The sequence below is a fragment of the Stegostoma tigrinum genome, chromosome 28, assembly GCF_030684315.1.
Source record: "Stegostoma tigrinum isolate sSteTig4 chromosome 28, sSteTig4.hap1, whole genome shotgun sequence".
Classification (NCBI taxonomy): domain Eukaryota; kingdom Metazoa; phylum Chordata; class Chondrichthyes; order Orectolobiformes; family Stegostomatidae; genus Stegostoma; species Stegostoma tigrinum.
The window spans coordinates 14,988,382-15,003,716 of NC_081381.1; the positions used below are offsets into that span (position 1 = coordinate 14,988,382).

General features: G+C 47.8%; 1 protein-coding gene across 4 annotated transcripts in view; it reads right to left on the reverse strand.

The window, feature by feature from the left end:
- Nucleotides 1-15,078, reverse strand: part of tmem201 (transmembrane protein 201) — a 180,677-nt gene extending 165,599 nt beyond the window's left edge. For all 4 annotated transcript variants that reach the window (XM_059655594.1, XM_048561397.2, XM_048561398.2 and 1 more), the window contains exon 1: nt 14,910-15,078. In XM_059655594.1, the coding sequence (XP_059511577.1) occupies nt 14,910-15,016 (107 nt within the window). In that variant the 5' untranslated portion in view covers nt 15,017-15,078. The remainder of the gene's footprint in view (nt 1-14,909) is intronic.
- Nucleotides 15,079-15,335: the final 257 nt, after the last annotated feature.

Here is a 15,335-nt window from a genome sequence, read left to right on the forward strand (position 1 = left end):
AGAGTCTAGATGGACAGAGTGATAGAGAGGCAGCAGAGTTTAGGAAGAACTTAAGAGCTAGACCCCTGACGATAGAGCTGCCAATGGTGAAGTAATTAATATCAGGAAATTGCAAGACGACAGAATTGGAAGAATGACAAGATCTTGAGAGGATGTCGCAGAGACATGAGTGACAGAGCAGAGCCAATTAATGCTAATGAGCAGGAGGGATGAGTGAACAGACTTGAGAGTTAACATTTAGAACACAAGTAAGAGAACTCTCCTTCAGGGATTCTCGCTCCTCTTTGCAGCAGTGTCAGGCCAATTCCCAACTCCAGATGCAGGTTTTATTTTCATCGCACCAGGGGTTTCATAGAAACGTGAAACCTGTGCAATGCAAACAGGTAACAAGGTTCAGAAATCTCCAGCATGTGTCTCTCTCTGCTCTTCAGTCAGATATCAGGTCAGAGCAGAGTCTGAATTAAAACTATATTTGCATTGTGGCCAATTGAGAGTGAAGGAAATCTGCTTAATGGCAAGTACAGAGTTACTGTCAATACATCAAGTTCCTTATCACTACACTTTAGAAACTGTAGCTGCCACAGTCATCAACAGGAATAAAATCTACACTCCATTCTGGAAACTTCAGAAGAGATGGCTTGAACTGCATTCAGAATCAGCCCAACACTTGGAGCAACAAGACAGCCATGTGAATCTCTGCCGTCACAGGCTAAATGCAGAGCACTCTCCAAACAGGGAAACACATTCACGGTCAGAAGACCTCAAGCTGCTGTGACGGCCAGCTCAGAAACTATGCAGCAAGTTTTCATATTATAGTAAGCTGGGAGGCCGAACTGTAAGTTATAAACGGTGGCCTTGAATAAAAAAAAGCTTCATTTATAAAGCTTCTTTCACAACTACAGAGCATTTCAAAGTTGTTTATAGGCAAGCAAGTACTTCCAAGGTGTAACCGCTATTACAATGTTGGAAACAACATAACTGCACACAGCAGGCTCAAAAAACTGCAATATCATGATGCCTAATAAGATAGCCTGTGCGTGCTGTTGGTTGGGGGTGATGATTCAGAGGACTGCACTACTTATGAAACAAAAGCTGATTGATTCTGATATTGTAGTTCAGAAGCATTTAGCTCACTGGATCTCAAAAACCTCAGACTTAAAAGAAGTGAGGGAAAATGATGGAGACAAAGAATCTCAATTGACTTACAGTTCAGGGGATCCCCAATTTATGAATATCCAACTTACAAATGTGTGTGCTTACAGAAGTGATTCCCTACATGGGGTCTAATTTTCAAGAGCTGACAGACAAATATTTTCTGTACTTACGAACTATTCTTTAATTTGGAGAAGCAAGTCACCTAAAGTCATCCTTATGTACAATTGGTTCGAGTGAGGTTGGCAGATGTTTGCACAGATCATATCCCCCCCAATCCTGTCACAGACATGACAGGCCCATAGCCAAAACCTAATAAGGAAAAAAACCTGGAATTATGGGGAAACAACAGTTTGCATTTCTATAGTACCTTCAAGTGCAGTAAAACTTTCAAAAGGTTTCAATGTGCAAATAGTAACACATTAAGAGATACCAGCAGAAGACAAAATGCTTGATCAAAATAGTAAATGCACCTTACAAGGGCAGAAGGAAAGCTTTACAGAGGAACGGAAGAACTCAGGACATAAAAAGCATTAAAAGCAACTTTGTGATCAGAGATGATGGGAACTGCAGATGCTGGAGAAACCAAGATAACAAAGTGTGAAGCTGGATAAACACAGCAGGCCAAGCAGCATCTCAGAAGTAATGAAACAGGAAGCCACACTAGTCGTCACATACCACCTCACCAACCTCCGGATACAACGCATCATCCTCCGACACTTCCTCCATCTACAATCCGACCCCACCACCCAAGACATTTTTCCATCCCCAGCCTTGTCTGCCTTCCGGAGAGACCACTCTCTCCGGGACTCCCTTGTCCACTCCACACTCCCCTCCAACCCCACCACACCCGGCACCTTCCCCTGCAACTGCAGGAAGTGCTACACTTGCCCCCACACCTCCTCCCTCACCCCCATCCCAGGCCCCAAGATGACTTTCCATATCAAGCAGATGTTCACCTGCACATCTGCCAATGTGGTATACTGCATCCACTGTACCCGGTGCGGCTTCCTCTACATTGGGGAAACCAAGCGGAGGCTTGGGGACCGCTTTGCAGAACACCTCCGCTCAGCTCGCAACAAACAACTGCACCTCCCAGTCGCAAACCATTTCCACTCCCCCTCCCATTCTCTTGATGACATGTCCATCCTGGGCCTCCTGCAGAGCCATAATGGTGCCACCTGAAGGTTGCAGGAACAGCAACTCATATTCCGCTTGGGAACCCTGCAGCCCAATGGTATCAATGTGGACTTCACAAGCTTTAAAATCTCCCCTTCCCCCACTGCATCCCAAAACCAGCCTAGCTCATCCCCTCCCCACACTGCATCCCAAAACCAGCCCAGCTTGTCCCCGCGTCCCTAACCTCTTCTTCCTCTCACCTATCCCCTCCTCCCACCTCAAGCCACGCCTCCATTTCCTACCTCCTAACCTGTTCCCGGCCCCTTGACCTGTCCATCCTCCCCAGACTGACCTAACCCCTCCCCACCTGCCCACCTATACTCTCCTCTCCACCTATCTTCTCCGCTATCCATCTTCGGTCCGCCTCACCCCCCTCTCTATTTATTTCAGAACTCTCTCCCCATCCCCCTCTCTGATGAAGGGTCTAGGCCCGAAACGTCAGCTTTTGTGCTCTTAACATGCTGCTTGGCCTGCTGTGTTCATCCAGCTTCACACTTTGTTATCTTAAAAGCAACTCTGCTTCTTCTTCCTTTCAACCGTATCAGTAAAAAAAAGCATATTGATTCACCATTCAACAGGCTGAAAAAGAAACATGAAACTAGCTGGTCATTCTAATACCTGGTCTGTAGCCTTGCTGGTCACAACAGCTCAGTTACAGTCATGATTGTTCTGAGTCTGAGAATCTGAGTCATGAGTCTGAGTCAGGAAGACCTGAGTCATGAGACTGTTGAGTCTGCCTTACAATCTACCAGTTCAGGGTATCTAATTGGAAAAATGCTAGATTTAAAAAGCAAAGCTTGCAGAAGGAGGCTAGCAGAAAGAAAACTCATGATGAAGAGGAAGGAATAATATTTAAATTGAGAAGCAGGAGGAATTTCATCAAACTTGAATATTCCACAAAAGTGTGTCTGTAAATGTCATGTATACTGCCAAGATGACAGGCAAGATTGTAAGAAATTGGAACAGGAGTAAGTCATTCAGCCTCTCGAGTCTGCTCTACTATTTAATAGGATCGTGACTAATCTGACATTGCTCATATCAACTTTCCTGCCTTTTCCCTGTAATTATTGATTCCCCTTAAATATACACAAGGATTCTGCCCAGACAGCTCTCTGTGGCAAGGAGTTTCAACCACTCAATTCTGAGAAGCTCATCTCAATCTTAAATTAGTATGCCTTTATTCTGAGATGATGCCCTTTGGTCCTCGACTCTGCTATGAGGGTGAGCATCTCTCAACATTTACCCTGACAAAGCTTTTCAGAATCCTATATGTTTCAATGAGTTCACCTTTCATTTTTCTAAACATCAATGAGCAGAATTCCAACTTGTTTAATCATTACTTATAAGGCAATACTTCCATACCCAAGGGCCATCCTAGCGAATGCTTTCCAAACGGCCTCCAATGAAATAATATCTTTCCTTAAATATGGGCACGAAAACTGCACACAGTACTCAATGATGTGGTTTCACCAATATCTTATACAGTTGCAGCAAATCTTCCCTACTCGATAATCTCATGCCCTTGAAACAAGGGCCAACATTCCATGAGCAATTAGTAAACTGTTTAAAGCAATTCAACTCTTTCTGATAAGATATTTTCCCTGGATGACCTGAGCAACATTCAGTCTTCAGCTAATCACAAATCTCAATTGCTGTTTTAAAGAGAGCTGTACAAATGGACATTTGCCCACAGAATGGTGACGGCATCCCAAAAAGTACTACAGTGACTGTATAACATGCAAGACATAATGAAACTGTACAATACACCATAATAATGGAAATCCTTTCAATGAAAATTAACAACTGCCGGGACACCCACAATGATTCAACTCAGCACTAAATTTCAATCCCAGTTTTGCATTTTACAATTTGTATGGTAACTCATGCCAGCGCTTGGATATAAAAACTAAGTTTAGATTTTCATCTCAGCAGAGAGCAAACTCAAATCCCACAGACATAAGCAGAGCTCATCCATCCCACATATAGAACAAATAATTCTCTCTCTCTCTCTCTCTCCCCCCCATTCCCTCCTCCAAATTTCAAAAGAATCACTTTAATCAGGAATGGTTAATATGATTTGGAACTTTAAACTGTTCAGAATGACTGTCCAACACCTCTGCTAAAACAAAGTGAACATGGTCTTTATTTTACTTACATTTTGGACCATGTGACTAATCTTGATGTTGAGGCTGCATCATCCATTTAACAGGAAAATGTGCTGTGCACTCCCACACAAGAACGACAGTGTCATGGACTCATCAGGACGTGACTCGGAGAAGGCACATCCACCTTCCCACACCTCAGTAATGTGCAAGAAATAACGGCTGCCTGACAGGCTCTCAACTTCAAGACCCCACAGCCCCTTCCCAAAACATCTATTCAGAGGCTTGTTGTCCTCATGGAAAAAAAAAATCACCAGCTTCCTCACACTCAAGCCAATTGATTCCTTCACAACACAATCCTGAACAAATTCTCTGGCTAATATATTGGGGAGACAATGCTGCCCATGATGTGTTATGTAGCAAGTTAAGCAAATAAAAATGAAGTTAATTAAAATAATTGTATTTCTGAAATGGTCAGATTTAGAAAGAGAGGAAGAGGACATCTTGTAACTTCACTCTCTAACTGTTCTTTACCCAATGATGCAGACAGCCAGCCGGCATTCAAGGATCCCCACTTCCTTTCATGCCCTTCCCCATGCTGAGAAGAACAACAGAACATCTTTCTTAGTACAAAGTGTCCCTTAAAATGTTACAACCAGGAAACAAACTGTAACTATGTTCAATATTTAACATTTCACAAGAGATCAAACGACTAGATTATAGCAAGCCCCTTTTTTAAAACTTGAGAAGTTTTCTTTTAAGTGGAACAATGTGGAGTCAGGCCCCCACAGAACCAGCATTTTAGTTTAGCTTTCAGTCATGGTCACAACTTTGAAGCTGCAATAAATCTCTCCCTGTTACAGCAAAACGCTTCAGCTCTCTCTCTCTGCCAGAATTTTCTCTTGATGTTGCTTCTTCCTGGCCTGGAGAAACATTACATCCGAAACAATCTTAGTTTTCGGAATTTGCCTTTGCCTAGGGGGGTTTGTAGGTTGTTTCCACATTGGATGTGGGCATATAGTAACCACATATACCTCACCACAATCACAGACACATGTTTAAGTAGTAAACAGTGCTAGAAAGGGAAGTATTTAAGGAGGTTAGTATCACATGCTCCATTGAGAGTCAGGTAGACCGTACGGCTTTTTAAGTAACTTTGTTGAGACTACATTAAAAAAAGTGTCCAAGAAATGGAAGTATAGATTACTCTAGTATTGTGGTTGTTAATAAGTTAATAAAGTCAATGCTGATGTAGGAGTCAGCCACAGCTCAGTAGGAACACTGGGTCCCAGCGTCAGTGTGTGTCCAAGTCTGAGCTATTATTGGAGGACAATAATCAAGGATAACAGTCCAGTACAATTTTGAGGGAGTGCTGCAACTACCAGCAGTATCTGCTTCAAATGAGAACTTAAACTGAAGCTGACCTCTCAGGTAGATGTAAAACATCCCACAGCGCTATTTTTTCAAAGAAAAAAGTCAGGGGTTGATATTTTATTCCCTGAACAGACTTCAAAGTAGATTATCTAGAGACTCATACAACATGGAAACAGACCCTTTGGTTCAAATGGTTCATGCCAACTAAGTTTCCCCAAACTTAACTAGTCCCACTTGCTTTCATCTGGCCTATAGCCTTCCAAATTTATCCTATTTATGTACCAATTTAATCATTATGACATTGTTACATGTGGGACTTTGCTGCGTACTGATTAGCTACCACATTCCAATCATTTAATAGAGTTTAGGGTATTTTGCGGCTGAGAGAGATTTTACATAAGTGCAAACCATTGTTTACTTCTTTTGAAGAAAGCACTCAGTTCTACTGTTGATTTTAAATTTTTAAACGTAGGAAACTGACGATTTTTTTTTTAATTGCTCATGGGATTTGGACATTGCTGGCTAGGCCAGCTTTTATTACCCATGCCCAAATGCCATGAGACAATGGTTGTAGCATACCTTGTACAAATGTCAGCAGAAGCCTGGTAACCTCCCACTCTGACGCTGTAACATTTATTTTCCTTTGAGTAACTAGGTTGTATCAATAAACAGCAGAAATATTTAAGTTCAGTTTGCAATCAGATTAAAATTTCCAGCATCTCAATGGATATCGCAACTTTGCTAGTAAATACTGCTGCTAATTGATTATGTGATTTCATGAAATAGCGGTATTAGACCACGGGAGAACTTCGCTACACAGACTACATGACCCACTGCAATCTCAATGACATTATTAATAACCTTGCTGGCAATGCCCAAATATTGAACAACTAATTCAATGAAAGCACAATAAGAACTGAAATAGCAATTCAGAACTTAAACCCAAAACAAAAACACCAACTGTGGTGTTGCTGAACTAAATTTAATGATTTTGGCACCAAATAAAAATTTTAAAAAGTCAATAATTTAACTTGTTCATCCCTATCCATTGGGAAAGAAAAGCCTCAACCAGACTGACCTAGACTCCAGAGAGCCCACCCACAGACTCCACACAACCCCAATATGCCCTTCAAATCAAGCCACTACGTCCTCCCTGCGTCCCCCCCAATCAAACTTCCATGAAATGGAAGAGACTTCAACCTTCTCAGCACAACGCAGAATAGGCAAACACTGTCTGTCAAGTTGTGTGTACCTTCCATCAGTTTCAAAGGCTAACTCAGGAATTGTGCCCAAGACTCCCCTGGATCAGGATACACCCATTTCTGACACACTAAGCTGCACCGGACCACTGCATATTTCCTCCCTTAGAATAATGTGCTTGAAAACAAAATCCCCACATAGAGCAACCTGAAAATGATCTACCGGCAGATATCGTTTGGATCAATGAAACATAAGAAATCACCAACACGTTCCTTCTGATGAACCTCAATTTTCAATGGTAGGCTTTGAACGACCTTGGTGAAGTGGTCCTTGCTAAATAGATTCAAGACAAGCCAGATCCTAGCATAAAACACCCAATAACTATCAAAAAAATCCAGTCAAGTCAATTTATATTAATAAGTATTCCATCAAAGTTCCTGTCTGAAATTCAACCTAGGGCTCCAACGGCTGTTGTTACATGACTTGGTTTATGAGATTTTGTGAACTTGGTGGTTAATCTCTGAGCACATTGAGATAGTAGCGCCCACTCAGGAACCCAGCAACATTAATTATACTGATCATACTGCAGTAATTCAGCTAATTCTCTGCAGAGCAGCACAGATCTCAACAACACAAAACACACAGATGTGAACAATTATTTTCAAATAATGAAACACTATCACAGCAAGGAAAAGTTCACAGGCTATGGTGAGTATACAATACCTCAAATGGTGTTAAGCAACGCATGATAAAATACAAAATCTCCCATGGCAGTTTCATCATCTCAGTCAACTTTCTAACCTGATCTACAGGAGTAACTCTTTGTGGTATCACCACGATTGGTTTCAGTGTGCAGTCATTGAAATTAACATCTAATGCATGATCAGCAAATATTGTAATTTCAGACCAGGACATCCACTTTCTCCATCCATCTGAAATTAACTTTCGGTGCATTTTCATATACAGTAATGCCCCACTTTAGGGAGCAAAGAGGTGGTGAAAGAGTACCATCAAATCTCCTCATTAACACTTCCCTGGGCTTGAACCCAGAACTTCTGGTTCTGTGGGGATGCTACCCATTCAGGGTTCTCACTATTACTTGTATGCAAGTCATTCTGCATGAAGAGCTTCAGAAGTCTGTTCTAAATTCATTGACACCTCAAGTATAAAATGTATCACCTGCATGTTTAAAACTCTATTTCAGCCCATGCCACAGAAATGGAAATTCTCTTCAACGTCACAAATGACATCCTCTGTGACTGACTCATTATCGCCTATCCTGACCACTCCTCCAATAGGTCCAACCTGTTGTCCAGATGAACTGGGAAAGCCTACAGTCAGTGTGTGTCCAAGTCTGAGCTATTACTGCACCCTTGCCAATACTAGCTATTCACACCGAAACACCAATCCCTCTACCCAATCCAATGACACCTTCATTCAAGTCCTATTCTTCCTCAGGCTCAACTAGTCCATTCCTCCCAAAAAATGAGTTCTAAAGTTCCCCAGTTCTGAAGAAAGGTGACTGGACTAGAAATGTTAACTCTGCTTTGTTTCCACAGATGCTGCAAGATCTGCTGAGCTTTTCCAATAACTTCAATTTTTGTTTCTATTCCAATCCTCCTTTGTTATTTTCCAATTATTACCCGCCATGAACTTTAGCTCATGCAAAATTCTGCTGCTTCCATCTTTACTAATACGAGACTCAACGCACCCATTATCCCCACATACACCGGCCTTCACTGATTCTGACCGGCACCAGAGTGGATTAAACCTTGTGGCTTCATCCCCACCCTCATCTCCATCCTTAAAACTTACTGATGTTAGTTTTTACTAGCCTTGTGAAGCATCTTGGAATATTTTTCTACATTAAAAAATGTAGGTATATAAATGCATTATTCATTTAAAATTGTAAACCAAAGGCATATGAGCAGCTTAGTTATCACAGTAATCTTACAAACTTCATAAAACCAGAAGGGCCAATTTACCCTAATCATCACTTTACAGGAATGCAATCCCTGGACGTGTGCCCCAATTTCAGTGACAAAGAACTCACATTTCCTTAAATGTCAGTAGCATTTTGAAACATCAGAAAATATAGTCCTAATGGGAGAGTCCACCATTAACATGCCAGTTCTATTAAAATGTTCAAGTGCAAAATCTGGAGTAAGCTATTTTACTGCTCTCAACAGGAACCATATCCTTTCCCTCTGCATGGCACCAAATTCTCACTCTGTTATGGGCCCAAGGTGAATTCAGTATCTGCCAACCACTCAGGTAGGAGTCTGAACAGTGTTAGCTGGCCAGTCAACTGAAGGCCATCCTATTTAAGCCCAGTCTTGCCCTCGCCTGAGATTTAGAAAGATGCACTGCCAGCTGATAATATTTTCAGTGAAAACAGAATGTTCCTACTGAACCAGGGGTCAGAAATGTTAACCGCACAACCTCTACTTCTGCTGAGATAAGGCTTCAACATGCTCAATGGAATTTCTTTTCTTGTTTTGTCAGGAGATGTGGTGTCATTAGCTGGGCCAGCATTTAGTACCTATCCCCAATTATCCTTGAGTTGAGTGTCCTGTTGCAGCATTTTAGATGCAATTAAGAATCAAACACATGGCTGTGGGCTCTAAGGGAAGATGCCAACTTGACCCATCATTTCATAACCTGCCAACATTCTGCAGTTCCCATCATCTCTGATCTCAACATTCACTGACTAACCATTCAAAAAAAAAAGATTTGCTAGACGGACAAGGCACTGGAGGGCAAGTGATACTTGCAGAAATATATTGCAGAACAAGTCTACAAGGATCTTGAGGAAAGATGCAGCAAAATAATTTCCGGGTTTGGTCTTCAGAGATCCAACAATTGAAAAGTGAACTTATAGATTACAATACATCCTCATTCAGGATGTGAAGAGCACTGAAGAATAGAGGTGACGCTTAGTACAGTGATAATCATCTCCTACCTACTATCCTTATCCCACCTCCTTGACCTGTCCGTCTTCCCTGGACTGACCTACCCCCTCCCTATCTCCCCACCTATACTCTCCTCTCCACCTATCTTCTTTTCTCTCCATCATCGGTCCGCCTCCCCCACTCTCCCTATTTATTCCAGAACCCTCACCCCATCACCCTCTCTGATGAAGGGTCTAGGCCCGAAACGTCAGCTTTTGTGCTCCTGGGATGCTGCTGGGCCTGCTGTGCTCATCCAGCCTCACATTTTATTATCTTTGACACTTAGTAGAGCATTGTTTTTATGCCTTGCATTTCACTGCTCATTATTCTATAATTTTTCTCCTGGTTCAGTCTATTTTTATACGTTGTCTCCATCTGCCACAGTCTGTCATCTTGCTCTTTTAACACCTGTCATCCCTTACAAGCAGTCAGCCAATGAGTAAAAACTCTAGGAAGGCTCAATTCTGACGTGCTGGAACATCACATGACTGATCTTAGTTGGGGAGATTTTTGGCAGCTATGACCTGACTGAAGCAGTGAAGTTTGGCAAGTATCAATTCTGAAAAAAAAACACACCCACAACTGACCGAGAGCCTGACATGCAATTAAAAACTGACCAATGTGCTATCTGAACTGTGGTTTGACACACATTCAGCAGAGAAGTGTGAGAATGTGGGCGTGAGCCCAAGATAAACTCCAGTCATATTAGTTTAAGACAAAATATCCACATGGGGCAGGAAGGGGAAGCGAGGAGGAAAATGACTGCAACACATGGAAGGAAGATCTCTGACATTTCTTTATCAGATACAATCACAAAGGTTTACATTATGATTGTTGTTATCCAACATTGGGAAGAGGGAGTGAAGGCTGTAGGGGGGTAGGGAGTAAGGAAGGGGTGAGGAGGGGTGTAGGAGGGAGGGTATGGAGAGGGGTTGGTGCGAGATGTGGCAATGAGCAGGCCTGGCAGGTGGTGGAGAGGATTCGATATAGAGGTGGGCCTCAGGGTGGGAGGAGAATGGTCAGGTCAGTTGAGGGGTGAGAGGAAGGGGGGCACCAGGGAGTGCATTTGGGTAGTGGGGAAGAGGGAGGGTGCAGGGCCAGCCTGAGACAGCGATGGTAGGAGGATTACTCTGATGGGGGGGAAACATACTTGGGGGTGGTGTGGGGGGGTGTTTACTCTGATCGGGGGGAGCGGGGGTTACTCTGATCGGGGGGTTACTCTGATGGGGGGTGGGGGAATATACTCTCATTGGGGTTGTGTGGGGGTAGGTTAATCTGATTAGAGATTGGGGGGGTGGGGGGGTGGGGGGGTGGGGGGGCGGGGGGGCGTACTCCGATTGGGGGGGGGGGCGTACTTGGATTGGGGGCTGGGGGGGCGTACTTGGATTGGGGGGTGTGTACTGGATTGGGGGGTTTACTCTGGGAGGGGGTGTGGGTTGGTTACTCTGATTGGGGGTACTCTGGGAGGGGTTGGGGGGTGGTACTCTGATTGTGGGGGTGTGTACGGGGGGGATACTCGGATTGGCGGTGTGTACGGAGGGGGGGTACTCGGATTGGGGGTGTCCCGGGGGGGTTGTACTCGGATTGGGGGTGTGTCCGGGGGGGGGGGTTGTACTCAGATTGGGGGTGTGTCCGGGGGGGGGGGGGTTGTACTCGGATTGGGGGTGTGTACGGGGGGGGGTGTGTACGGGGGTGTTGTACTCGGATTGTGGGGTATGCCCGGGGGTGTACTCTGATTGTGGGGTATGTGCGGGGGGGGTTTACTCTGATTGTGGGGTATGTGCGGGGGGGGGGGGGGGTTTACTCTGATTGTGGGAGGGGGGTGTGGGGGGTTACTCTGATGTGGGGTATGTGCAGGGGGGGGTTTACTCTGATTGTGGGGTATGCGCAGGGGGGGTACTCTGATTGTGGGGTATGTGCGGGGGGGGGTTTACTCTGATTGTGGGGTATGTGCGGGGGGGGTTTATTCTGATTGTGGGAGGGGGGTGTGGGGGGTTACTCTGATTGTGGGGTATGCACGGGGGGGTTACTCTGATTGTTGGGGGGGTGTACGGGGGGGGGTTGTACTCGGATTGGGGGTGTGTACGGGGGGGGGGTTGTACTCGGATTGGGGGTGTGTACGGGGGGGTTGTACTCGGATTGGGGGTGTGTACGGGGGGGGGTTGTACTCGGATTGGCGGTGTGTACGGGGGGGTACTCGGATTGGCGGTGTGTACGGGGGGGTACTCGGATTGGGGGTGTGTACGGGGGGGGTGTGTGTGTACGGGGGGGTTGTACTTGGATTGGGGGTGTGTACGGGGGGGGGTGTGTACGGGGGGGGGTGTGTACGGGGGGGGGTGTGTACGGGGGGGGGTGTGTGTACGTGGGGGGGGTGTGTGTACGTGGGGGGGGTGTGTGTACGTGGGGGGGGTGTGTGGGGGGGGGTGTGTACGGGGGTGTGTGTGTACGGGGGGGGTGTGTGTACGGGGGGGGTGTGTACGGGGGGGGTGTGTACGGGGGGGGGTGTGTGTACGGGGGGGGGGGTTGTGTACGGGGGGGTTGTGTACGGGGGGGTTGTGTACGGGGGGGTTGTGTACGGGGGGGGGGTTGTACTCGGATTGGGGGTGTGTTCGGGGGGGGGTTGTACTCGGATTGGGGGTGTGTTCGGGGGGGGGTTGTACTCGGATTGGGGGTGTATCCGGGGGGGGGGGTGTATCCGGGGGGGGGGTTGTACTCGGATTGGGGGTGTGTACGGGGGGGGGGTGTACGGGGGTGTTGTACTCGGATTGGGGGTGTGTACGGGGGGGGTGTTGTACTCGGATTGGGGGTGTGTACGGGGGGGGGGTTGTACTCGGATTGGGGGTGTGTACGGGGGGGGGGTTGTACTCGGATTGGGGGTGTGTACGGGGGGGGTTGTACTCGGATTCGGGGTGTGTACGGGGGGGGTTGTACTCGGATTCGGGGTGTGTACGGGGGGGGGTTGTACTCGGATTGGCGGTGTGTACGGGGGGGGTTGTACTCGGATTGGGGGTGTGTACGGGGCGGGGGGGGGTGTGTACGGGGGGGTTGTACTCGGATTGGGGGTGTGTCCGGGGGGGGGGTTGTACTCGGATTGGGGGTGTGTCCGGGGGGGGGTACTCAGATTGGCGGTGTGTATGGGGGGGGGTTGTACTCGGATTGGGGGTGTGTCCGGGGGGGGGGTTGTACTCGGATTGGGGGTGTGTCCAGGGGGGTACTCAGATTGGCGGTGTGTCCGGGGGGGGGGGGGGGGGGGGGGTTTGTACTCGGATTGGGGTGTGTCCGGGGGGGGGGGTTGTACTCGGATTGGGGGTGTGTCCAGGGGGGTACTCGGATTGGGGGTGTGTAGTCTGTTTGGGGGGCATGTACCCTGAATGGACGTGTTACTGTGATTGGGGGCTGTGGGGGGGCTACTCTGATTGGGCAGGGGTGTACACTGAATGGGGGGGGGTTGTGGGGGTGTACACTGAATGGGGGGGGTTGTGGGGGCTTACTCTGACGGGGGGGGTGTACTCTGACGGAGGGGTTGCTCTGATTAGGGGTGTGTGGGGGGGTTACTCTGGATTGGGGGTGTGTGGGGGTTGGTTACTCTGATTGGGGGGGGGGGATGTGTGGGGGGTTACTCTGATTGTTGGGGATGTGTGGGGGGGGGGTTACTCTGATTGTGGGGGAAGGGTGAGGGGGGTTACTCTGATTGTGGGGAAAGGGTGAGGGGGGTTACTCTGATTGCGGGGGAAGGGTGAGGGGGGTTACTCTGATTGCGGGGGAAGGGTGAGGGGGGTTACTCTGATTGCGGGGGGTGCTACTCTAATTCTGGGTGTGTGGGAGGGTTACTCTGATTGTGGGGAAGTGTGGGGGGGTTACTCTGATTGTGGGGAAGTGTGGGGGGGTTACTCTGATTGTGGGGAAGTGTGGGGGGGTTTACTCTGATTGCGGGGGGTGCTACTCGAATTCTGATTGTGGGATTGTGGGGGGGTTACTCTGATTGTGGTGGGGGGGAGAGTGTGGGGGGTTACTCTGATTGGGACTGTGCGTGGGGCAGTTACTCTGATTGTGGGGGGGTTACTGATTGTGGGGTATGTGCAGGGGGGGTTACTCTGATTGCAGGGTATGTGCAGGGGGGGGTACTCTGATTGTGGGGTATGCGCAGGGGGCGGTTACTCTGATTGTGGGGTATGCACAGGGGGGGGTACTCTGATTGTGGGGTATGTGCAGGGGGATTACTCTGATTGTGGGGTATGCGCAGGGGGGGGTTACTCTGATTGTGGGGTATGCCCGGGGGTGTACTCTGATTGTGGGGTATGTGCGGGGGGGGGTTTACTCTGATTGTGGGGTATGTGCGGGGGGGGGGTTTACTCTGATTGTGGGAGGGGGGTGTGGGGGGTTACTCTGATTGTGGGGTATGTGCAGGGGGGGTTTACTCTGATTGTGGGGTATGTGCAGGGGGGGGTTTACTCTGATTGTGGGGTATGCGCAGGGGGGGTACTCTGATTGTGGGGTATGTGCGGGGGGGGTTTACTCTGATTGTGGGGTATGTGCGGGGGGGGTTTACTCTGATTGTGGGAGGGGGGTGTGGGGGGTTACTCTGATTGTGGGGTATGCACGGGGGGGTTACACTGTTTGGGGGGATGGTTACTCTGATTGGGGGGGTTATCGGGGGGGGTTACTCTGATTGTGGGGTATGTGCGGGGGGGTTTACTCTGATTGGGGGGTATGTGCGGGGGGGTTTACTCTGATTGTGGGGTATGCGCGGGGGGGGTTACTCTGATTGTTGGGGGGGTGTTACACTGATTGGGGGGATGGTTACTCTGATTGGGGGGGTTATCGGGGGGGGTTACTCTGATTGTGGGGTATGTGCAGGGGGGTTACTCTGATTGTGGGGGGGATGGTTACTCTGATTGGGCGGGGAAGCAACACCACCGACCCCATGCCGGTCTCCTCCTCCTCCTCTTACCTGGTGGCCACCCTGTAGATGGCAGCTCCGGTAGCGCAGATACCGAGCCCGAGGCCTCCGGCCAGGGCGGTAGGAAAGGCCCCGAAAGCGCGGTTCAGCGCCTCCATCGCCGGTGCTCACTGCCCCGTCCCGTCCCCTGCTCCTGGAGAGTAATGGAACCCGCGCTACTACTGCGCCTGCGCCAACTGCTCTGCGTGACTGCGTCATCGCGCAGCGTTTGGCCACGCCCACCTGTCAATCACTCAGCCTACTGAATCCATGTGCGTTACATGTGTCCCTCTGGGAGAATGTGGACGCCAAGTTTCCTGGATGGTTGGTTTGTGATGCAGAGTGTGACAAGAGCATTGATTTAATTCCCACATCGGTTTAAATTACCATGTACGCCCCAACTTCTGAATGCCTGAGGCATGATGATCCTAAAGTTAA